General features: G+C 38.8%; 5 protein-coding genes and 1 non-coding gene across 8 annotated transcripts; 3 read left to right on the top strand and 3 right to left on the bottom strand.

Annotated features, from left to right (window-relative positions):
• The first annotated feature begins 1,060 nt into the window (after positions 1 to 1,060).
• LOC108840944 (cysteine proteinase inhibitor 4) lies at positions 1,061 to 1,807 on the top strand. Its single transcript, XM_018613744.2, has one exon. It carries the CDS (start codon positions 1,088 to 1,090, stop codon positions 1,421 to 1,423), a length of 336 nt encoding a protein of 111 aa, XP_018469246.1. The 5' UTR covers positions 1,061 to 1,087; the 3' UTR covers positions 1,424 to 1,807.
• Positions 1,808 to 7,827: 6,020 nt separating this feature from the next.
• LOC108842451 (U-box domain-containing protein 4) lies at positions 7,828 to 9,918 on the top strand. The gene is made up of 2 exons (XM_018615371.2): positions 7,828 to 9,264; positions 9,465 to 9,918. Exons 1-2 carry the CDS (start codon positions 7,921 to 7,923, stop codon positions 9,528 to 9,530), a joined length of 1,410 nt encoding a protein of 469 aa, XP_018470873.1. The 5' UTR covers positions 7,828 to 7,920; the 3' UTR covers positions 9,531 to 9,918.
• Positions 9,919 to 10,124: 206 nt separating this feature from the next.
• On the bottom strand, positions 10,125 to 14,441 carry LOC108842450 (inositol transporter 4). 2 transcript variants are annotated; one of them, XM_057003006.1, is made up of 3 exons: positions 14,215 to 14,441; positions 11,602 to 12,172; positions 10,125 to 11,525 (listed from the first exon to the last, which is right to left on the bottom strand). In XM_057003006.1, exons 2-3 carry the CDS (start codon positions 12,142 to 12,144, stop codon positions 10,323 to 10,325), a joined length of 1,746 nt encoding a protein of 581 aa, XP_056858986.1. In that variant the 5' UTR covers positions 12,145 to 12,172; positions 14,215 to 14,441; the 3' UTR covers positions 10,125 to 10,322. The 2 variants fall into 2 exon arrangements, with proteins under 2 accessions (XP_056858986.1, XP_056858985.1); XM_057003005.1 differs by having other exon boundaries at positions 11,602 to 12,195; positions 14,215 to 14,440.
• Positions 14,442 to 15,246: 805 nt separating this feature from the next.
• On the bottom strand, positions 15,247 to 15,327 carry TRNAL-CAG (transfer RNA leucine (anticodon CAG)). The gene has a single exon. It is a non-coding gene; the product is annotated as a tRNA-Leu (tRNA).
• A 57-nt stretch (positions 15,328 to 15,384) lies between these two features.
• On the top strand, positions 15,385 to 17,754 carry LOC108839398 (pentatricopeptide repeat-containing protein At4g16470). 2 transcript variants are annotated; one of them, XM_057003004.1, is made up of 3 exons: positions 15,385 to 15,612; positions 15,687 to 15,810; positions 15,892 to 17,754. In XM_057003004.1, exons 2-3 carry the CDS (start codon positions 15,785 to 15,787, stop codon positions 17,219 to 17,221), a joined length of 1,356 nt encoding a protein of 451 aa, XP_056858984.1. In that variant the 5' UTR covers positions 15,385 to 15,612; positions 15,687 to 15,784; the 3' UTR covers positions 17,222 to 17,754. The 2 variants fall into 2 exon arrangements, with proteins under 2 accessions (XP_056858984.1, XP_056858983.1); XM_057003003.1 differs by having other exon boundaries at positions 15,385 to 15,810.
• A 323-nt stretch (positions 17,755 to 18,077) lies between these two features.
• Positions 18,078 to 21,106, bottom strand: LOC108817225 (LEAF RUST 10 DISEASE-RESISTANCE LOCUS RECEPTOR-LIKE PROTEIN KINASE-like 2.5). The gene is made up of 4 exons (XM_018589872.2): positions 20,116 to 21,106; positions 19,879 to 19,902; positions 19,654 to 19,774; positions 18,078 to 19,564 (listed from the first exon to the last, which is right to left on the bottom strand). Exons 1-4 carry the CDS (start codon positions 20,900 to 20,902, stop codon positions 18,511 to 18,513), a joined length of 1,986 nt encoding a protein of 661 aa, XP_018445374.2. The 5' UTR covers positions 20,903 to 21,106; the 3' UTR covers positions 18,078 to 18,510.
• Between the last annotated feature and the right edge of the window lie 2,989 nt (positions 21,107 to 24,095).

Here is a 24,095-nt window from a genome sequence, read left to right as displayed (position 1 = left end):
CTCTTCTAATACATCCTTTAGACCAAGGACAGACAGATGCGCAAGCATCCTCTTCTTCCACAACGAGAAGTCTCCCTTCCCATCGAACCGCTCCACCTCAATCCTTACTTTAGTAGACATTGAGAACACCAACTAAGGCTCTGATACCACTTTGTTGGGAAAACTCACCACACAAACTCGCTGAAGCACTTTCTGATGCACTTGTCGTAGTACGTTAGAAAGTATGAGTTTGTAGATCTATGGAGAACAGAAGAAGAACACGGAATTATAGAAGATAGACACAAGAATTTGATATCCCAGGGTTCACCTAAACGTGGTTACGTCCCTGGGGCCTGGCAATGAGGCAATTCACTATAATCTCAAGTACAAAGACATAGCACCTCTCTCTCTCTCTCACACAAGCCACAAGCCGGCTTGCTTGGTCACTTTTGGACCTTTCGGACCTTGCCAAGGTTCCAGAGAAGAGTACACACGAGCTCCTCTTATATAGTAGGAGTTTATTACATTAAACTAGTTGGATTAGGGCATTCGCCCCTTTCCATAAACCTATTAGGAAATATTTTAAAATACTTGCAACTTCCATAACTCCATGAGAAGTAATATTTCCAGGAACCTATCACATTCAATAAAGTGATATTTCCTTTTCCTAATATGACATCCTTGTCTTGGTTTAAGTTATGCGATCTTGTTTGATTTCCATCACCAAATCTTGACTGACGAAGTCTCTGAAGTATTCGCTGACGTAGTCTCTGAGGTAGTCTCTGGCGTAGTCTCGAATCCCAACAAAAACGATGTCGTATGTGCTCTTCGTCACTGTTTAGTAAGTAATAAACAAATTTGAGCAAATAATCACTCCATTAGTCGACAGTGATCAGTCTTCGGCAGCACGTTAAGGGGTCAGCCATCGTTGACTCTTATAACATGACTGTGTTTTACGCCACGTGAGTGGATGAGTCCAGTTGCAAATATGACGGTGGAAAATGTAAAATTTTGGAAGTATCTGACCAAATCGGTCTATAAAAATCTCCAAAACCAACGGTACGGTTAAGACTCAAAGAAAGAAAAGAACCCCTAAAAAGAAAAAAAAATGATGAAGTCTTTGATTTGTCTCTCCCTCATCCTCCTCCCTCTCAGTCTCATCTTCGTTGTGGAAGGGTTTCACGGTAAGAGTGTGCCAATCAAAGATGTCTCAGCTCCAAACGTTATAGAGGTCGCCAAGTATGCGATTGATGAGCATAACTCGGAAACGAATGATAATCTTATGTTCGTTGAGATCGTCGAGGGAAAGAGGGAAGTGCTCTCTGCGATAATATACGATCTGATCATCGCGGTTAAGAATGAAGGTGGTGCGACCAAGAACTACAAGGCTGTTGTGATGGAATCTGGAAGGGATAAGATCCTTTATTCATTCAATGAGGTATAGGTCGAGATATCATGATTTAAGGCTTTGACATTGTATGTTTGTATGTTTGTTTGTTTCTTGTTTTTTGTTGTTTTGGAATAAAAACTGAACTGGAGATATGTTTTTTCTTTTCTATAAGATTCGATAAGAGTTCTGTGTTACTTGAAGCTCTCTAGTTCGAGACGGACTGTATTCTATACAAGACCAATGTACAATTATTAAAAACTTTATACAAAGGCCCTAAATACCTCAATATGCTCCTTTGTTGTCTTTGGAGAGCAATGCAAGGGTGAATAACTCTAACAAAATCATTGAAAAGCTAACTGATGCAAGTCGAGAAGCTTCGTTGCAGATTTGTGGTTGGTCAGTGATGTGCCTAACCTTTAAATAAGATATTGTCATGTACATTGATATTGGGTCCAAATGTATGCTATTATTGTGCGTTTTGGCAAACCGAACAGACTACTATATCTTGCTCACGTTCCCAGATCCGTAATTTATGCTATATATCGTAATTTATGCTTGGTCGGTCACGTTCTTAGATCCGTAAGAAGTGAAGATTGTTTTTGTCCAAAAAGAGTGTTAATAATCGAAGGCCATTCAAGCATGAAGCATGTAATTTTGTTGGAAACCCATTGGGCCAACATGGCAAACTTAGTTCGGGTTTAAATCGAACGAGCCTTCTTCTTAAGGTAATCTTTTTTTTTTGTATTTCTATTTAATAGATTAGATGATTTTGTTTATTTTGGGTTCTTGTATGTGAATTTTTGTTTTGTTTTGGAAACAAATCCAAATCCTAAAGCTGTTTAGGTTTATATTGAACTAATAAATCAATAATATGAAGAAAGCTTTTCATGTTTTAGAAAATGAAAATCTAAAAAATTTCAATAGCTAATTTTTTTTCTTTTTTTTTCAATAGCTAATTTCGTTAGCTCTTAACTACGAATATAAGATAAGCCAAAGAACTACATCTATTTTCGTTGGTTGAAAACCTGAAACATTTAATTTATCGATCGAGAAAGTTTACACTTTACACAACTAAAGTTTAGTTTATCCTTTTGTCTAAAGTAGAGTGGTTTATTTGGAACAAAATCGAAGTAGTTCATTTGAAGTGGAATGCTAATCATGATATATGGAATAAGTATTGTGCGTGGACCCCTTCATTACTACAATGTTTAATTTGCATAAACTTTATTTGGTCAATCTTCCATCCGTTCTCCACTTCATTTGTCTTCATATTTTAAAGTTTCGTGTTTATATTTTCCTAAACCCACTTAAGTATTAAATATACCAACAAATATTTCATGCAAGGCGCACGTGCGAATTTTAACTTCATCGCAGATAGTAAAACTAAAAAATTAAAACTGATAAATGTTTGAAATGGAGGAACACTTTTGTTTGTGCATCTAACTCAAAAATATATCATTCATATTCCTTAATCCTTACACCCGCCACACTGTTTCTGGTCTGTCGAATGAAGATACGCATGTAGTTTTAACCAAACTTTGTGATCATTATTATGCATTATAAATGGGATTGGATCCACCTTTTATTGTTTCTTTGGCGGCATGTTTACCTTTTTCTTCGTCATTAGTGAGTTAGTGATGATGCTGACTTTTGTATGGTGCTATATTTAGTTGGATTAATGTTGAATTTTTCGTTTCCATTATTGGGACTGGTAATCAGAATAATCAGCAAAACGAGTGATTGTATAAAAGTTTATTGGTCAAGAAAACATTATTTACACGTGTGGAGAATAAGGATATGACCACAAAAAGTTGACTAATAATACGAGTAGAATGGCGTCATATGAATGCAGTACTCCCATCCTTTCCAATAAGTTGAGATGTCCTTTTTATTTCTTCTACGCCATAATTTATCTAAAACTATTAAAACAATATATTTTCTCCATAATTGAACTATATGACATTTTAGGATATCTTTTTATCGTAACCAATTTATGGAGTAGTGATGTCCCGTTGAATTATCTTCTCATGAAACATGCTAATTTGTTTTACTAACTATTAACTAATGGCCCATGCTAAAAATAGTTTAATTAAAGTTGTTTTACTCTTATTTTTCTTATAAAAAAGGTATTGAATTGTGGATATGACGACAATCTAATATGAACTGAGTCTTCCCAGTTAGCAAAAAAGCATTGACAGAAGCTTCAAGCTGAGCCTCTCCAAAATATTTAAATAAATCGATCAAAAAAAGAAAAGAAAAGCGCTGATTAAAAAGTATTGGTAATTAATTCTTTTAAATAATACTAGATGGCTGCTTTTGAATTATCCAATCTTTGTTTTGTCCGGAGAAAGTGAGCAACACGGTTCGAACAAAGTGAGTAACGCGTAGACTTTTGGGCTTGCGATCCCTGTTTTTTTTCTTTTTGGTCAGCGGGATCCCTTGTATTGTTGTATGAATTTTACCACGATGGTTAGTGATCCTTTTCTAGATGGTTTTGTGATTGATAATTTGGGATTCTGCAAATTCAAGTATACATGGTCTAGAACCGGATCTAAGGTTTATGGATATCCAATGTTTTGTTACTTACTGAAAATCAGGATAACTTTGAGAACCCCCACCCCCACCCCCCCCCCCCCCCCCAAAAAAAAACAAACAATTTAAACTATAAAATTTTCCAATACTAAATTAAATTGAATAATTATAGTTATTTGATAATTTAAATTTATGAATATTAGAATCAAATTCTCTTTGTTTAAACCACAATGATGTTACTCTGATAATTCTATACAATGTATTAATTTTAAATAATCAAAATATATCAGTTGTATTTATAACTTCAAAATACTAGTTATAGTTTAAGTAAAGTACTAAAAACCTAAAATATTTGAATGTTAATAGTTATGTTTTTAACACTAAACAATATTCAAAAAAAAAATACTAAGCAATATTCGAACTGATACTTACTTAGACCTATAATGTTCTTTCCCATGATATAAATGTATATCATGTAATCTTTTAATTAAATGATATATACGCGTAGACATACAACTATGTGCAGATTGATGTACATACATACACCAAACTTTGCAGAGAACGACAATTCGGGATAGACATCAATTAGAAAATTTAAGTTACTAAAAATGACAGAGTTGGTCTATTTAGAAGTTTAATAAATCAACAATTGGGAATATTAATAATTTGAGGATTACGTAGTCTGTATTCAATATAGTATTTGTCTATTTTGGTCGCCGTAATAAGGATATACCGACTCTCTCTCTCTCTCTCTCTCTCTCTCTCTCTCTCTCTCTCTCTCTCTCTCTCTCTCTCTCTCTCTCTCTCTCTCTCTCTCTCTCTCTCTCTCTCTCTCTCTCTCTCGCTCTCTCTCTCTCTCTCTCTACGGCTGCCTACACGATTGTTAGAGTGGGGGCAAACACAATCTTTACAATCGCATTTATTTAGTTACATTGTTAAATATTTTAGATTCTAGTTGGGGTGTTGAACAACTCACCATGCTGTATAATTACACAGCACGTTACTTTTAAAATGATCGCAATGAGATAGAGATACTTTGCATTCGAAGCAATCCATATTGATTACCTAAACACTTAAAATAAAACCTTTTTGTCAGCTTAAAAAACATTTGAAGGACAAAATAACATGTTAAAATTGTTGATACGTCGCTTTGGCGACTAATTATTCATATTTAATTAATCGTACGTGCACTTGATTGTTCTTGAATCTTGACTATGAAAAATATATTACTCGCGCGTTGCATTAAGTTGATATCTACAGACTCAGTTGATCTATGAACACATGAACGGTATCGGTTAAGAATAACAAAGTATATATAAGTAGACATGCTTTTTTTTTTTTTTTTTTTTTTTTTTAATACCAACTTTTATTAAACTTTATTGTACCTTTACATCACAAATGAAGAAAGAACTGAAATAAAAAAAAACTCTTCTACTGGCTTGAAAATACAAAGCGCCAAGTAGACAAAAAGGAAATAGTAGAGGGAAGGTTTCTCTGCTCCCTTGACAAGACGTCCATCTTTGCCCGTAGCAGTCTCTTGATCTCCATGATAACTGAAGCAGCTGGCTGCGAGGACTGTGTGTGCACACGAGAGTTTCGTTCCTTCCACAGCATGTATAGAGATGCCTGAAAAATAAGCTTCAAAATCACATTTGAATTGCTATCTCGAGTGGGAGCTCTGATCCATAGCAAAACATCCATGAACGAAGAGGGTGGGCTGAGCTGAAAAGCGGAGTGGAAAAAAGTCCAAACCTCCCTGCTATACCCGCAATCGAAGAACAAATGCTGTCGAGATTCATCTGCACTTCCACAGAGAGGGCATAACGGAGAGATGGAGGCGTCCCAATGCCTTGTTCTATCTCTTGTTGATAGCCTATTTAGAGCAACCAACCAAGTAAGAAAAGCATGCTTTGGGATCCTTCCCTTGAACCAGACTGATTTATGCCAAGACACTTCCGGTAAGCGATCATAAAGGTGACCCCAGACATGCTTCATTACAAAATATTCACCAGAGAAACCAATATCCGAATACGTTCATTAGTTCCATTCTTTCTGAGAAAAACTATATTTGTTTAGTTTTTTAGACAAAGAAAAAAACTATATCTGTTATGCTACACCATAGTTGCTCATATGACGGGTTGGTTTATTCGGAGATTTTCCAAATTACAGATATATTTCACAAAACAACGACATAGTGTTGGCACATCATGTAAGAACATTAATTACAACAAAGCAAGATAGGTGTATGTATATGTCCATTAACAAATCTCTTCTTTTTTTCTGTAAATGCAGATACTATAAACGTTTATACAAAATGATGATGACAACAAGGAGAATTCAACCCGGACGAGTTAGTCCAGTGGTACCCCGAAGCTTCGGCTGAGGGAACGCGGGTTTGAAACTCGGGTGGAAAGGTGTGTCCAGGGCTTTAACCGGTACAGACGCAGGCTGGCGCCGAACCTAGATGGTGGATCCCGAAAAAACCAACACCTGGTTGATAATAAAAAAAAAGGAGAATTCAAAAGTTGCTGTATATTTTTTTTTTGGCTAAATATTGCTGTATATTGTTCCTCTCCAGCGACTAGGTCTGATGTGATTGCGACAACGAATGAAGATCTGAGCATACAATATGTGATTCCTGATTATATGACAAAGAGAAATTCTAGCCACAATTTACAAGCTAATAGTATTTTCCTCCGTTTCAGTTTATTTGTCGTTATATAGTAAAATTTTAGTTTTAAAATAAATTTCGTTTTAAAATTTCATTGCAAAATTTATCAACAATATTTTAATTATTTTTATATTGTTTAAAATATGGTTAAATATATAGGTAGTGATGTTTTTATTTTATTTAAAATTAAATATTTTTTCAATTTGTATGTATAAATTTAAAACAACAACTAAAATGAAACAATAGAGTGTATAATTAAGTGTCAATGTTGTAATATTATTATCTAAATTCTTGAAAAATGTAAAAAGAAAACCTCACAATTTTTTCTGTTGAGAACTGTTTTCTGTTGTTAGTATGCTACTTAAGTATTTTAAGGTATATATTTTTTTAAAGAACTGAATAATTTTAAATGAAATTGAGTTTCAATTTGATTTTCTTTTATTTCAAATAAAGTGACTAGTTAAAAATAAATTTATTACTTTACTTATTATTTTTTATTTCATTTAGAGCGGAAAATGAAATAAATTTAAAGAATAATTTGTTCAAAACTGAGTTTTAGAGTATAAAATTAAGTGCTAACAAAATCATTAGTGGTAGGGTTTTTCCAAGGGTATTTAACCAATACAAATTTAGCATAATATAATTTTGTTATAACTTTTAAAAAAACTTCAGTCAACGAAACAGTATAATTTATTTGGAGTCTCTACCATTTTGGGAGTAATTAGAGACGTTTCTCATTTCAATATTGAGTAATAATGAAGTTATAAACCTAAACCGACTTCAACCAATTATAAATTGCAATGGTGGAAAATCAAACCAAGGCATTGTGGACGGTTTCGATAGACACCTGTGTACAAGCTGTTCATTCAAAGCTTTATTAACCGTTGGATATGTGATCTGACGGTCAAAAACGTCTCATCCTCATCCGTTCATAACTCAACCCCATCGGCATCGTATTGAAAATACCAAAAAAGCCAACTGGCCCCACGTGTGCTGTGGGCGTCGAGTCCTCTGATTACAGGGACATCAATGTACTTTTAACCACATCCCTCGTTCACCTCATAGTCACAGCCACATGGCCTGTGAGACAGACATGCAACCAAACGCTCCTTCTTAATCGTCGATCCAAAACAGACCCAACTCCAGATCTCTCCACGTGTCGCCGTGATACTGGAAACTCGTCACAGTCCCGTGAGTAAAGAGTCACCCAGACACTTAACAGCTTTTAAAACCTTCTCATCCTCTCTTCCTCACGCCTCCTCTTTAACATCACCATGAATGTTCTGAAAAAGTAAGAACATAAACTGAAACTCGAGTCTTGTCAGCACAACAGATCTTTTCACAAAAGATGGTTTCGGTGGAGGATCCATTACCTCACTCAAATTCAACCAGGTTCCCGTTAACAACCGACTTCTACGGCTCGTCTTCCCCGTCGTCGGCGGCGAAGATACACCGTCAAGTCGGCCGGTCGATGAGGACGGTGAGATCTAACTTCTACCAAAGCGGCGACCAATCCTATTCCTTCGTCAGCTCCGTCGGCGATAAATCGGAGTACGCGTCGGAGTATCTCTCGGACTCCGTCATCGACATGAGACTCGGCGAGCTCGCTCTGAAGAACAGTAACTCACTCCACTCGGTCGCCTCCTCGTCGAAAGAGGAAGCCTTTCTCGACATCTCTCAGGCGTTCAGCGATTTCTCCGCCTGCAGCAGTGACATCTCCGGCGAGCTGCACCGCCTCGCCTGCTTGCCGTCGCCGGGCACCGACAGAACTGAGAACGTCGGAGAGGGAGAAGCTCAGGATCCGGAGCCGTGTCTAGGGTTTCTCGAGAGGGAGAACTTCTCCACGGAGATCATCGAGTGCATCTCCCCGGAAGATCTGCAGCCGACGGTGAAGCTCTGCATCGACGGGCTTCGCTCCTCTTCCGTGGCGATAAAACGATCCGCCGCCGCGAAGCTGAGGCTCCTGGCGAAGAACCGAGCTGATAACCGAGTGTTGATCGGCGAATCCGGAGCCATTCAGGCGCTGATTCCGCTTCTCCGCTGCAACGATCCGTGGACGCAGGAGCACGCGGTGACGGCTCTGTTGAATCTCTCTCTCCACGACCAGAACAAAGCTGTGATCGCCGCCGGAGGAGCTATCAAGTCTCTCGTGTGGGTTCTCAAGACGGGGACGGAGACTTCGAAGCAGAACGCGGCGTGCGCGCTGCTCAGCCTCGCGCTAGTGGAGGAGAACAAGAACTCGATCGGAGCTTGCGGCGCGATCCCGCCGCTTGTTTCTCTGCTGCTGAACGGGTCTTGCAGGGGGAAGAAGGACGCGCTCACGACGCTTTACAAGCTCTGCACGCTTCAGCAGAACAAGGAGAGAGCGGTTACCGCCGGAGCGGTGAAGCCGCTGGTGGATCTTGTGGCGGAGGAAGGGACTGGGATGGCGGAGAAGGCGATGGTGGTTCTGAGCAGCCTGGCGGCGATGGAGGAAGGCAGGGAGGCTATCGTGGAGGAAGGAGGGATCGCGGCGCTAGTGGAGGCTATCGAGGATGGGTCTGTGAAAGGGAAAGAGTTTGCGGTCTTGACGCTGTTGCAGCTTTGTGCTGATAATGTCAGGAACCGTGGGTTGCTTGTGAGGGAAGGTGCGATTCCTCCTCTCGTGGGTCTCTCTCAGAGCGGCGCCGTCAGCGTTAGAGCTAAACGCAAGGTAGGAACTTTAATAACAGATTTGACTTAGCTACTAACCATGAGTCTTGTGTTATGGATTAAAGTTTTAGCTTTTAAGTAGTTCATGTTCCTCTTGTTTCTCACGAGAACTCTTAACAGATCTGGTTTTACTAGTGAATCCATTTGGTGTATGAAAAGCTTGAGGCTGATGATTGGTCTACATTGTTTTGTATTGTGCAGGCAGAAAGACTACTGGGTTATCTTAGGGAGCCAAGGAAGGAGGGAAGTTCATCATCAAGCCCTTGAAATGGTTCCCTAGAATGAAACCATTATGGACGTTTTTTCATCAGTCTAGTATTGTATATACTGAGTGTATGTTTGGTGGTTTTGTATAGCTATCTTTGTGTAGACTGTAAAAGGAGATCAAAACGAGTCCCAGAAACTTTGACTACTTCTGATCTTTCTTGTATTTGCTGTTAAGCTTAGTTTTATGTATGTGAGTGCTATTTGGATTACAAATCTAGCATTCAGGTCTTTGTTGGTGTGTGAGGGGTGGTTGAATTTGCTGATTTTTAAGGCAAAAAGATTGTAGCGTCGGCGCAAATGCATGTTTAAGAGAGCATAGCAATTATAATCAAATATGTCTTGATCAATTATTTAATCTCTTATCTGAATCAATTATTTTGTTTGGATCTTTGAGTGTTGTCTGTGGATCCGTGTCTGTGTATGTGGACAAACGGTGGATCTGGTAGGAAGATTTTTGTGCTAGCTCCGCTGTCATGTCTTGTCCTATAATAAGTAAATGGTTATCGTTGAAACAGTAGTTTGGCCCACTACACAGACACTGATAGTTCTGCCTGTCTCAAAAGAATAACATTTTCACTTATCAAGTTTGATGCTTTCGGTTCACAAAGCTGTCCACCTTATTCATTGGCATAAGCTTTTACAAAACCTTTTTGGGATAGTTGTCAAATCATAGACAAGTTTGGTTTTGAGGTTTTTTAAAGAGTTCTTGATACTCTTTCAGTTTCATACAATCTAGAAACTGGAATTGGTTGAAACAATAATAAGAAAAATAGAGAAATACAAACTTCCATCTTAAGCTGTATCAACGTCTTTGCCTTTGTTCTTCCGCCGTAAGAGACTAGGCTTGAAGCCGACCTCAAGCAACTTCTCGACCTCCTCAAACTGAAGTCCTTTGGTCTCAGGCACAAGCAACCAAATAAAGAAGAGACCAACCGTAGAGAAACCGGCAAAGAGAAGGAAAGTCCCAGAGGAGCCAAGAGCATGTGTGAGCGAGAGAAAGCTCTCACTCACAATGAGATTAGAGACCCAGTTCGAGACAGCAGCTATGCCTCCTCCGAGACCTCTGTATCTAAGCGGATAGATCTCAGAGTTAACAATCCACGGGACAGTACCCATACCCGGCGCGTACACTATAATGTAAAGCCCCAAAAACACTATAGCCAAGAACCCAAACTTGCTCGGACATCCATCTTTGAAGTACGTTCTTCCCCTCGAGTGACACGTGGCCTTCATGTCGTCTGATAACACCACGCAAGCTCCCGGCGCGTACGGCTGCACGCCGCTAGCGCAGAACCCACATTCGGACTTTAGACACTTCATGCAGTTCCACCTCGAGGGAGGAGCGTTTGGGACCGCGAGGGGAGCAAACGCTGGACAAGTAGCGTTCGGAGCAAACGTGGTCGACTCCACCGCATCGATCTTAGGGGCGTGAATTGCCGCTTGCGAGAAGACCGTCGCTAAGATGATAAGACAAGTTATGATCCCAAACATAGAGATGATCATCAGCTTCCTTCTACCGTACCGATCCACAAACATCATGCTCACGATCGAACCGATCGCGTTCAGACCGGAAGTTATCAAAGACAGAGCCATCGCCGTGCTGTTGGAAGCGTAGCCAGCGAACTGCACGATGGAAGGACTGTAGTACATCACAGTGTTGATCCCGACAAACTGCTGCGCCACCTGGACAGTAACACCAGCCGCGAGTCCACGCCGGACGACGGGGTTCGCAAACGCGCCTCTGAGTTTCGCGCCAAAACTATCTCCGATGACCGCCTCGTCGGCTTTCTCCATCTCCACAGACTCTTTCAACGCTTCCATCTCCGCCTCCACTTCGTCCTCCGGGTAGATCTTTTCCAAGATCGCTCTCGATTCCGCGATCCTGTCTTTTCTGTACAACCACCGTGGAGATTCCGGCAAGGACCACATCAACACGAACTGAACTATCGCCGGAACTCCCGCAACTCCCAACATCCACCTCCACGTCCCCGGAGTCTGTTAAAAAGCATACATTTTTTAATCAAAATCAGAGACTTCACTACACAAAGTTCGAAGCTTTACATTCACTTACATGGACAAAGGCGAGATTGATGAGGTAAGAGAAGAACTGTCCTCCAGTGATCAAAAGACCGTTGGTGCTAACAAGTGCACCTCTGATCCTCGCCGGAGAAGCTTCCGATATGTAAAGCGGCGACGTCATCGAAGCCATACCAACGCCGAACCCGACGAAGATCCTCCCCACGATGATAACCCAAGGAGCCGGAGCAAACGCCATGACGACGGCTCCGATGAAGAAAAGCACGTCGGCGATGAGGATCGACATCCTCCTCCCGAACCTATCGTTGATCCAGCCTCCCACAGCCGCTCCGACGATGGCTCCGGCCACCGCCATGCTGACGATCGTCGACTGGAGCCACGTTTTCTTGTCGACCTCGTCGAAGTCTTCTTTGATGAAGAGGAGAGCGCCGGAGATGACACCGGTGTCGTAGCCGAAGAGGAGACCTCCGATACCGGCGGAGAGAGCGAGGCGCATGATGTAAGGGGTCTTCCATGTCGTCCTCCAACACTCTGTGAACTCTGTTTTGTCGGCTTTCGCTATCCCTCCTTCCACCATCTTTTTCTCTCCTCCAGAGAATGAGATTCTTTCTCACACACACACTATGCCCTGTTAATGACATTACGCAGATGTTAAAATATCAAAAAGAGATATAGACGAATATCGAGAAACGATATTCTCGAGTCTTCCGGCATTTAAAGCTTTTGAGATTCTATTCCATTCTAACACTGTTATATATCAGGACCAAAATAAAACAAACAAGTTAAGAAACAAAAGTCAATATTTGACGTTTGAATAAGATTTCGAGTCTCACCAGGATAAATTATTCAAAAATGTTACGGTGTTAAATTGTTTAATTGCACACGGATGGTATCTGAAAATACACAGTGAATGTGACTGAAAGTCTGAAAGGATAGAAGATGAGATGAATTGGATAAGATTTTGCTAGCTGTAAAACTATAGTAATGGGACCCAGATAACCTAATCTTCTTTGACTAATGTATCTTAAAATAGGTCTTTACAAAATCTTAATAATACTAATACAATAATAATTTATAGATTGAAAACAAAATTAATGCTTATTACTATAACTTACCAATAAAATATTTTGATTAATGCTTATTACTATAACTTACCAATAAAATATTTTGCATATATATTATACATGATTCATTTGTGTTTTAACCATCTTTATTATAAAAAATTTGGAATATTATCATCAATTGTTTTTATAAAAAAAATATTTCAGCAATATCAGCTTTATATTTTGAGTACAAAATTAATTTTACTCCCATAATTTTTGTTAAAATAAGTGAGTCAAATTTTTTGTCCAGTCCAATTGAGTTCTTAGAATATTTGTAACTTACCTTTAGTTTGATCTAAAAACGCATAATATATTAATAATACATTTTAATCATATAATTAAATATGAGATAAATGTCAATATAAATTTGATCCAACAAAGTATATTAATATAACACATATCTAATTAAAAAAAATAACACAATACAATAACGAAATATAAAATATACATAAATCTTTAACTAAACATTTGTGCGGTCGTACATGTCAAGTTCTAGTTAGATAGTTAAAATTGTTGACCTCACACATAATCAATAGTAGTACTTCTCAATAGTTAATATTAATAGCTCAATTTATATTTAGGTGGATAATTTTGTGATCTTATTTCCCTAATCTCATTTGATTATCTCTTTAAAGAGATTACCTAATCCAAAGGGTCTAAAAATATCCTTACAATAGCATATAAATAAGATTTTCATTGCTAAAATAATAAATTAAATAGGAAATATGAAAATAAAAATAAAAAGAGAAGGTATAAGAGATATGTGGAATTTATATTTTATATAAAAATGTAAATACATCTATATTAATTACTAAAAAAAGAAGTACCAAAGTAAATTACCCCTTAGTTTTTCAAGTTATTTACATATATATGCCACTGAAATAAAAATATACCAATATTTTAGTATTGTTTTCTTTTTATATTTATTAGTACATTTTCCTTAATCTAATTTTACCTAAAAAGACAACAATGATATTTTTAGCTTTTTTAAATAAACAAAATCAATAAATGCCAAATTCAAACCAGAATATCATTTTACTCCCTACATACATAATCAACAAAGAATATTTATTATATTAATAAGATATATATAGAAACTAGAATATCAAAACAACTGTAACATTACCTATTTCTAAATCAACTAATTTGTTTGCCAAAAAAAAATCAACTAATTTGTTTCTAAATTGATTTTTCCCTTAACTTGCGGATCAGAAATTAAATAATATAATTATAAAAATCTAAAGAAAAAAAAGCAGAAGTTATCTACTAGATCAACCGGTGGTTAAACAGATAGTTGTTTTATCTGCGTGGTTGCATAGATCAGAGTCTAGTTACTAATTATTTTGGCAAGAGGTTTTACTAATACAGTAATACTAATGTTTAAGAAACCGAGTTCAATGAATATCCTCGGACCTAAGCTCATTTAAATGAAAGTGAACTGAATAAACAAAAAAAAAATTCATCAAACACATAACTTGACAGAAGTTATGTTTTTTTTCTCCAAATTACATCAGCTAGATTTTACAAAGCAGAGAAAAAATTACCTGGTTAATAAACAATGCGAATCTGATCTTCCAAAACTTCTTTTGATTTTCTTTTCCAATCTTTCGAAAGATGTCTAGCGCTTTAGTTGATAGTTTACATAGAAAACATTCTGGATGTTTTTCAAAACTCTTATCGATTTTCTATGTAAAGAAATCCTATCGATTTTTGTTTTTTGTTTTGTATTATATAGCAATCTTTCGAAAGATGTTAGTGTTTTCAGCTAACAGTTACGAAAAACAATAATAAGTTACTCAAGTGTTATGGTTTTATAAAGGAGACAGTCAGGTTGAAATGCTAAATTTAGAAGTGGAAAGATAACGTTGTAACAGTGACAAGTTGAAGGCGAAACAAGTGGTCTAATATCCACAAATTAAGGATTAACTTTAGGTAAATATATGGGATAAGAACAATTCACAGAAAAACGTTAATGTTTAGTGGTTGTGTTTTCTTCTTATCCATCAGGTAGTTAAGCAACTCTTTCTCCTAAAGTTGTATGGTGCTAAACCGCAATGGTTGGAGGTGGCTATTATTGGTATAAGAACAACATGTCATCTAAAATTTTCGAGTTGCAAAAATAAGTCTTGGCACAAGGAAATTCATAATATATGTATAATATAGAAATAGTTATACTCGTCTCTCTTTTGTCCTGTTTTATCATCCTCTCTTTTTTACTTTTGTCTTCTATATGTGGTTTAAACGAGAACAGACTTGTCTCACAAACTTGAGTGTTAATATACGCAGTCTAGTATATTTGGGTTAGTAACAAGTTATGTGTGTTTACTCTCCGTTCCATCTTAATATGTTTCTCATTCTACTTCATGTCCTTTGCTTTGTTTTCTTGGCCATTATGTCAAGAGTGGGAAGGAAATACAAAATGATCAGTTTATTAAGTTTCGACGTTATGCATGCCTCTTCTTATAGGTCTATCTCCTCTCCTATTGAAATATACCAGTTTTTTTTTTTTTTACTTCGCTATAAAATAGAAAGTGAGGAGGATCATGAGGAAAAAAAGAAAAACTAAAAAATATTTTTGTCAAGAGTGGGATTTGAACCCACGCCCTTTCGGACCCGCACCTGAAGCGGGCGCCTTAGACCAACTCGGCCATCTTGACTTGTGATAAACCCTTTCAGTACTCTCTTTCTATAGTAATATACTAATCGAGTTAACTAAAATCGAGAAATGTAAGGAATTGCAATTTGTTCTCCCGGAGACGATCGATCCGATCATTCAGTCTCATTGGTGAAGCCCTCCCTCTTCTTCTTCTTTGTCGGGGGATTGGGGAGATCGAGTACGACAGGGGTCTGTTCACTATCGTCACTGGACCAGAGCGGCTCAAGTGAGTTATCCTCATCAGTCATCTCCTCCTCTCGGGAATGTTGGTTTCAAAACAGAGAAGGTTAATATCGTCTTCTCTCTATCAAAAGTCCAAGTCTTGCTTCTCTTCCTCCTACTCAATCACGATGGTTTCAGCTCAACAGTTAAATCCGGTGGAGTCTGATTCTGATTCCGATTCCAGCGAGGTGTCTGGTCCTAAGTTTCCCGCCAAAGCCACGGCTTTACTACGCCGGATGCTCGCTGAGAATAAAATTCACAGGTTTCTCTCATCACAAAACCCCCCCAATGATTGATCCTATGAAAGTCTGAAGCTTTCACTAATAATTTAACAAGTTTCTAGCTTTCAGGTAGAACAACATCATAGAAAGAAACACCAGCCTGACAACAAGACGTTACGAGGACTCTGCATCACCGGGAGATTGAAAGAAGCCGTTGGACTGTTATGTCGCCGCAGCAGCAGCAGCGGGTCACACCTCGAGTCCGACACTTACTCTCTCATCTTACAGGAATGCATAGATAGGCGTGAATACACCAAAGGGAAACGACTACACGCTCACATGGTCGTCGCGGGGTTTGCTCCGAATAAGTTTTTGAAAGTCAAGCTGTTGATACTTTACGCCTTGTCAGGGGATCTTCGAACGGGTTGGATTCTCTTTCGCGGTTTGGGAAAGTCGAAGAGTTTGGTCTCTAGGAACGCGATGATCTCGGGGTGCGTTAAAAAGGGTCTCGAGCAAGAAGGGCTTTTATTGTATTACGAGATGAGATACTGTGGTGTGGTTCCTGATCAGTATACTTTCTCCTCCGTGTTTAGAGCGTGTTCTGCGTTAGCGTCGCTTGAACACGGGATGAGAGCTCATGCTGTGGTGGTAAAGACTCGTCACAAGTCGAATATTAGAGTCAATGGTGCTCTTGTCGATATGTACTTCAAGTGCAGCAGTGTCTCTGATGGGGGCAGAGCGTTTGATCAGTTTCTCGATAGGAACGTGGTGACGTGGACCTCGTTGATGTCTGGTTACGGGTATCACGGACGAGTCTCGGAGGTGTTGAGGTGCTTTGAGAAGATGAAGGAAGAGGGGTGCAGACCCAACTCCGTTACTTTTCTGGTTGTTCTCACTGCGTGTAGCCATGGAGGTTTGGTTGAGGAAGGTAGGGAGCATTTTGAGTCTATGAAGAGGGATTACGGGATTAGACCCGAGGGACAGCACTATGCAGCTATGGTAGATATCTTAGGGCGTGCCGGTAGGTTACGAGAGGCGTACGAGTTTGTATTGAAGTCACCGTGCAAGAAACATGCTCCGGTTTGGGGTTCTTTGCTTGGAGCGTGCAGGAATCATGGGAACGTGGAGCTGCTAGAGCTCGCAGCTACTAGATATTTCGAGTTGGATCCGACGAACGGGGGGAATTACGTGGTGGTTGCCAATGGATACGCGAGCTGTGGAATGTTGGATGCTGCCTCGAAGTTTAGGAGGAGAATGGAGAACGCAGGAGTTAAAAAAGATCCGGGTTTTAGCCAGATCGAATTGCAAGGTCAAGTTCATAAGTTCATGAGGAACGACACGTCTCATAGACTCTCTCGAAAGATACACGAGAAGGTCCAAGAGATGGCTTCTCTGTTCATGGATGTTGATTACTATGATCCAGATGACTTGGACAATAGTTGTCCTCTTTAATACATTGTTTGGCGTCTGGTCTTTGATTTTTGTGACCAAACCGACTTGCATTTAAGCTGAAAGGAACCTGTGTCCAATTGATTGATGTAGGAGTTTCTCTCATAGCGAACCGTGTGATGATGGAGAAGTGCTAGTCTCTGGAAAATCTGTCGTGGTCGAGTTTTGATTTGGATGGCTAACATACTATTTGGCTGGAAGCATGAAGTTTATGTGAAGTAAGAATGGTGGTCTGAGTTCTGATTCAGTGGAAGCTCAGTTTGATAATGAATGTGATTTGGTATTGATGGAAAACTCATTTCATAGGCGAATGCAAATATTTCTCTGTACTCATTTCAAAAGCGACGGCACGTAAGAAAAGTGAGAAGATGGGTTCAAATGTCACTTGAGTCTGCCACCGTGGTTACAGTAATCGTCAGTCGATTCTTTTTTCTAAATATGTAATTCATCCTTTTTGTTATTTTCATACTAACTTAATATTTTTTTCACACGGATTATTTATTTTAATATTTATATACGTTAGATTGAATTACAAAGCCAGTGTAATACCATACGCTGATATAGAAGCATCGTATAAATGCCTCGAGGAAAAGTAAAAGACGATCAACTGATATTATATATGGTCAGTGTGTCGGTAGTGGACGGACCCACGGTTTGAGAGGCGTGGTCTTACAGTGTCCTATTCTGTGTGAGACGAGGGTTTTGTATCCGGTGAAATGTACATATTGGTTTGACATATATACAAGGTGTTTTAGTGGACATCAAAGTTTTCCTTCTGGTTACAATTTTATAGCTGCTGGCTCACCTGTTCAAATATTCCGTGTTTTATTTTTAGAATAAGTGACACCAACATTTCTTTATGCATGACTTGCCTTGTTTTGCTTTTGTGTCAATGCTCTCCTCACAAAAGAAAGGTTCTAGAGAGGTAGTTTTTTTTTTTTTTGAAACACTCTAGAGAGGTAGTTATGCAGTTTACTTTGGAATATCCTGAATGCAAGCCGCTGAATTATCTTGTTGGTCCTTTTAGGGAAATGCAGATGAAGTAGTTGATTATTCTCTTGGAAGATGGGTCTGGGAACTCAGCAGAGAATGTGGATAAAATTGGAGGTGGACACTGTGACCTTGAACTCTATCCAGATTTCATTAGAAAGTAATTAGCATGATAAATCCCAGCAGACATTATTACTGAATTTCATGAATTTAAGTATATTATATACATTTTTTTTTTTGTTCAACAAGTATATTATATACATATTATGTGATTTTAATAGGTTCTAAGGAGTTTTCTTTGTTTATGCGACGACATTCATGGAACATATGTTTGTGTAAACCGAATCACTCTCTGAAAACGTAGAAGATTCCTGAAGAGGTGCTGGGGGAATATGAAAAACAGGTGTCGGAGGGAATTCCAGAGCATCCAGGTTCCCTTCCATCATCTCTACCACTCTGTTCATGGGTGGGCGATCTGAAGGGGAAGACTGAATACACCACAAACCCACCAGTGTCATCTTCTTTGCTATCTCCTCTTCTTCACAAATGATACCATTCCCGTTAAGCCTCCTTACATTATCTTCCTTCTCAAGATCCTTATAGATCCATTCCGGAAAGTACACTGAACTTACGGTGTCTTCAGTTGATGTTTTGGTCCTCGCTCCTATCATCTCAAGAACCAACATTCCAAAGCTATACACATCTGACTTGTGGGAGACTCTACCATACACTCTTGAAAACACTTCGGGTGCAATGTATCCTATCGTGCCCCTCATGCCCAGTAGCGACAAGATGCTTTCTTTCCTCTCGCAGAGCTTAGCAAGGCCAAAGTCTGAAACTTTGGGGCAGAGATTGTCATCTAAGAGTACATTCTGCGGTTTTATGTCGAAATGTACAATCCTTGTTCTGCATCCGTGGTGCAAGTACTCTAGCCCACGAGCAACCCCTAATGCGATCTCGTATAGTTTCGTCCATTCCATATTTGTTGACCTATTGCTTGCGATGAATTTATCGAGAGCTCCATTTTCCAAGAATTCACAAATAATTGCTCTTTTGTTACCCTCGGCACAGAATCCTAGCAAGGTAACGATGTTGACGTGAGAAGTTTCGCTCATGCTTGCAACTTCGCTGAGGAAGTCTTCACCATTACCCTTGGTGTTCTTCAAGACCTTCACAGCAACCTTGCGGCCATCACAGAGGGTTCCTCTATAGACAGTTCCAAATCCGCCTTTCCCAACCTCTTGAGCAAATGACTTTGTAATCCTCTTTACTTGCACGTAGCTATAGTGTTTCACTGGAATAAGGGCCTTTATATTAAGTTTTCTAGGAGCATGTGATGCTGACTTCCTTTGCTGGCTGATAAGACAACCAACCAAAAGTGTACTCTTGATTAACCGAAAAAAAATAAAAGAAAAAAGAAGCTAAGGTTTTCATAAGAAGTTTACTCTGTTACTGGGAAGTCTTTGCTTGTGTATTGAGCTTCATGTGCCTTCTTTCTGCACCTGATGGAACAAAGACACCCTGCTAAAAGAACTAACAGCGCCAATCCGAAAGCAATTTCAATTCCTAAGACCAAAAAAAAAAAAAACAACAACTTTCATTGCAAAGTCTATGTTGTTTGTGTGATAAAAATCAACTGCCCTAAAAAGACCAAGAAAAAGGGTAAGAACCTGCTTTTGCGGCAGCAGGGAAGCCTGCATCAACAGAAGGACGCCAGGAAAAAGATTAGTTCAAACTGAAGAGAGAACATTGTTCCTTACCAGAAACTAATAAAAAAACGTAGATCAGCTCTTTCTTTGTAACGGAATTGATGTAAGAATATTGTAGGGAAGGTCCAATATCAAAATGTTGGGTCAATGGGAGAATATTAAGGAAATGAGTTCATGTAGGAGATACATATCTTTTACCTTTCTTTCTGCAGGTACGGCTAAACGTCTTATGTGTGCAGTGACAGATAAATTCATTTGAGATCCGGTTGTATCCACAAGCACCGCCAGAGGCTATGCACATCAAACATTCTAGGTTAAGTCCAACGTTGAAACCCTCTTGAAGAGTCTTGTTCAGATTATCTTGACTTGTATTTTTCTGCAGTGTGTTCAACGCCGGTCCAGATGCAGGAATACTGACGTTTCTTTTGCATTTTCCGCTCAAGTCGTTTGAAAACTCGCCAAGTAAAGGAGACGAGAGGTTTGTCGTCACAAAGTAACTTTTCTCATCACCACCACCACCACCACAATCAAGTTCTCCAACGAAAGGAGGAGAACTCCGTGGGAAGTTTGGTGAGCATCCATAATAAATTGTCAGGTTATGGGTGCCAGGGACGAAATGAAGGACGTTTTCGTTGAACTGCGCATTTACTGAGTGTTGGGGACAGAAACCGCCGATGTAATCTGACCTGGCAAGTCTTATGACACGAGAGGTAGAGTTTGCCTCTAAGATTCTGAACTTCACGGAGGAGATGCTAACCTCTGCAAACCTTTCACTGCATTGGAGCTGGAAGTCGGGGTGGCCGCATTCGACTCTGCCAGGTATCCAGAAAGGGTAAAATAGATCTGTCTGATCGCCACAGCTAAATGATTGGCTGCAGCTTCTGTGAAGCTCATCAGCTGATAAAACACAATATGGTATCACAAAGAGCAACCATATGATTCTATATAAAATAGAATTTGTAAGGGATAGAAACAGAATGATCATTGTGTTGAGGTGTTAATAGGAAATGGTGAAGAAAGAAGTATTTAGTGAATGTCTTAGTTTCGTGAGAAGGAAAATGGTGAAGATCCTGTGTTTCAGTCAGGTTTTGAAAAACTGACTTGCCGGTTGGGTGACTCGCTCTTCTACTGATTCTCGGTTGCTAGATTTGAGTTAAACTAGTCAAACTCGTAAAAACTACTGACTCAGTTCAATATTAAAACGTGATTTTTTTTTAATTTCCAGTTAAGAAATAAAAAAATACGACTTTTCAAAAGATTTCATAAAAAAGTTCGTATTGTTTTAAATATCTATAAAAATAATATTGAAGTTTTTTTCTGGAGTTTTTATTATCTACACAAATCGTAGTTTCTTTGGACTTTGTTAGCGCATGCCTATCAGTGAACTGGTGGTGGGGTTTACAACTCTATTTGTTTTTTAATTTTTTTTTTTTTGTTTGATTTGAAAAAAGCCAACCATCGCGTAGAACCTGTGAAACAGTAACGAACCAAATTCATCCAGACAATGCTCTGCGAAACGAATTTAAGACTATTCAATATTATAATAATTTTTTTTGGATTGCGTGTGAACTTCTGCCACAAATCCTTAAGGCACATGCTCTAAAGTGGCTAAAGCCAAAGACTTTGAATATATTAGTAAACGATGAAAAAAGAATAGTGATTTGATTTTTCACCAAAAAAAAAGAATAGTGATTTAAGCAAGTTTTTTTATTGATTGTTTTATATGGAAATAAGAAATGGACTATATATAGGAAGTTGGATTCTTCCTTATATAATAAGGTTGTTTTATATTTTTTTTTTACTTTCTGATCTGTACAATGACTTACTTCAAAGTCAGGTGCTTGGCAATTTCCTCAGAAAAGAATCTCAAATCTACAGAAGTTAACCAGCGAAACTGACTGATGTAGAGGCAAATACTGTAATGGAGTGTTGAATAAGGCAAACTTTTCATTATTAGGGAAACGGACTGATGTAGAGGAAGACAATGCAATAAATACATAAAAGATACACCTTCGATAAGTACTAAATTTTAACTTGACCTCAAGTTTTCTGCGACGAAAGAAGATTCAAACCAGTTACGGTTTTTTTTAACCTTGTCACACCTTCTCTTTTAATCTCCCTCGTAAGCTACGTGACTACGTAAGAATGTGTTAAAATCAACTAAGGAAGGTTGAAACGAAAAAATGGAGTGTGCATTCAGTTCTCAGGTTCGCTGCTTGGAAGGGAACTACTTGCCTCCAGTATGAGGGGACGAAGAGGTTATGGCTGGGAACTTCTTGGTTAACCTAAAAGCGAAAAAGATGGAAAAACACTTGTAAAACAATACTGATATCTTTCCTAAGAATTATGGTAACTGGCTAATTGATATGTGAGAGGTTAGCTGGGTAGGTATTATCTCTCAAAAGAAATCATCGGTATCACCTCTGATATTCGCCCGATCTCCTCTGGTTTTGCACAATTTGTTATCTCTCATTGCCCTAGGGCTGAAAATTCTGTTGCAGACCATATCACTAAACGGGCTCTTCAGTCCTATCTCTCTTTGTATTAAACTCACGGGTTGGACCATTGTTTTGGGCCTCAACCTCTTTTTTTAATGAATTCAGTGACAAAAAAAAAGCTGGGTAGGTAAGTAAAGGTGTTGCAGAATGAGAATTTTTTTTAAATGAAATCTACTATTAAGGATAATGATCATAGGTGTTTAACTGCAACTAGTTATTGTCGCTAAAGAAGAGGTGGCTGGAGTATTCTTAACATTTCCATTTCTATAATTTGGTTGTGTATGTTGACCAGAATTATAAAACCATTTGACTATCTATGTTATTAAACTTATTTTTTTGTTATGTGTTCAGTTACACGATTGGCTACAGAGAGTCTGTGAGTTCATCAACTAAGACAACACTAGAAGTTATTACAAAGTGTATCCATATGTTGATCAAAAGAAAAAAAAGTGTATCCATATAATATTATAGGACACTGGTTCTGTTATATAAACACATTAATCATTGTGTTGAGGTAAAATGGGGAAGAGGAAGATATAATTTGTGAATGCGACTTCAAAGTCAGGTGCTTGGAATTTTCTCAGAAGGAATAGTGGAAAAATAAGCAACATGTCTTTATTAGTTACCCCCAAAAACACGAAATTCAGGTCGTTGGGGTAAAATAATAGTTGAAAAAAAAAGATATTGGGAAGAGACTTGCTAGTACACAGAACAAGCATTAAGGTGAATCAACGAATCCAACGAAGCTAATGCTTGACGCCTTTAAAGGGGTGAGACAGGGCTCAGAGATGGGGGATCCTCCAGTGGTAGAACGAGTTGGGTTCTGGCTCTAAAGCACGTAAGGCTCTGTTTACTGAGACTACGGAACCAGTTGCCTCGATGGTGCTTCTGGAGCAGGTTGAGAAGGTTGTGGAGGAGGCAACGGTACTGAAGGAACCAGGGGAGATTGATGCGGAGGCAAAGGAAGTGGATGAACAGATGTTACACTCGCAGGCTCTGGATGAGGCAAATTTGATGGTGGAAGGTGTGATTCTGTCAGATACGGAGTTATTGCTGGAGGATGGTGAGGAATTAGAGGATTGGGAACAAGGAGAAATTATGGATTTCGCTGAGGAGGAGGAGGAGGCGACAGTTGAGAACCAAGAAGAGGTTAAACAAACTGATCAGGTTCCTGGCCAGATAGAAATGGAAGAGCAGATGGAGGGGAACGTGACTGAGGATAAGGCAATGAAGAAGAAAGGAAGCAAACCTGAAGCATCTGCGCCAGGAGGACCGTCCAAGAAACGTGGAGTACCAGGATTTGTCTCACCTCGCAAGAAGCTCTTGGCTCTGGCAGCAGCAAAGCAGGGAGAGAAAACAAAGAAGGCTCCCATAAAGCCGAAGCATACGGCTGCGTAAGGTGGTTGCCTTACTAGTTGCTGTTTTTTAAATTGTTTCAATAATGTTGGATTCCCATATGAAATCTATTAGCTTTAAGTCTGGTGTTGAGGGCAGTACTTGCTCTTTTAATTTTCTTTCTGGTAATGTTTGGATGAGGCAGGGATCTGTCATTCTTTTGTTCACTATTGAGTGGTCACAGGAATTTAATAAAACTTTATTTTGGTATCGGTGTGATAAAGGTGTTAACAGGAATTATTGGGTATTGATATCTATGGCTCAGTGTATTAGTGTTAAATATTT

Source organism: Raphanus sativus, chromosome 2 (assembly GCF_000801105.2).
Source record: "Raphanus sativus cultivar WK10039 chromosome 2, ASM80110v3, whole genome shotgun sequence".
Classification (NCBI taxonomy): domain Eukaryota; kingdom Viridiplantae; phylum Streptophyta; class Magnoliopsida; order Brassicales; family Brassicaceae; genus Raphanus; species Raphanus sativus.
Note: the sequence above shows the minus strand (reverse complement) of the source record. Positions and strands in the feature narration are given on the sequence as shown.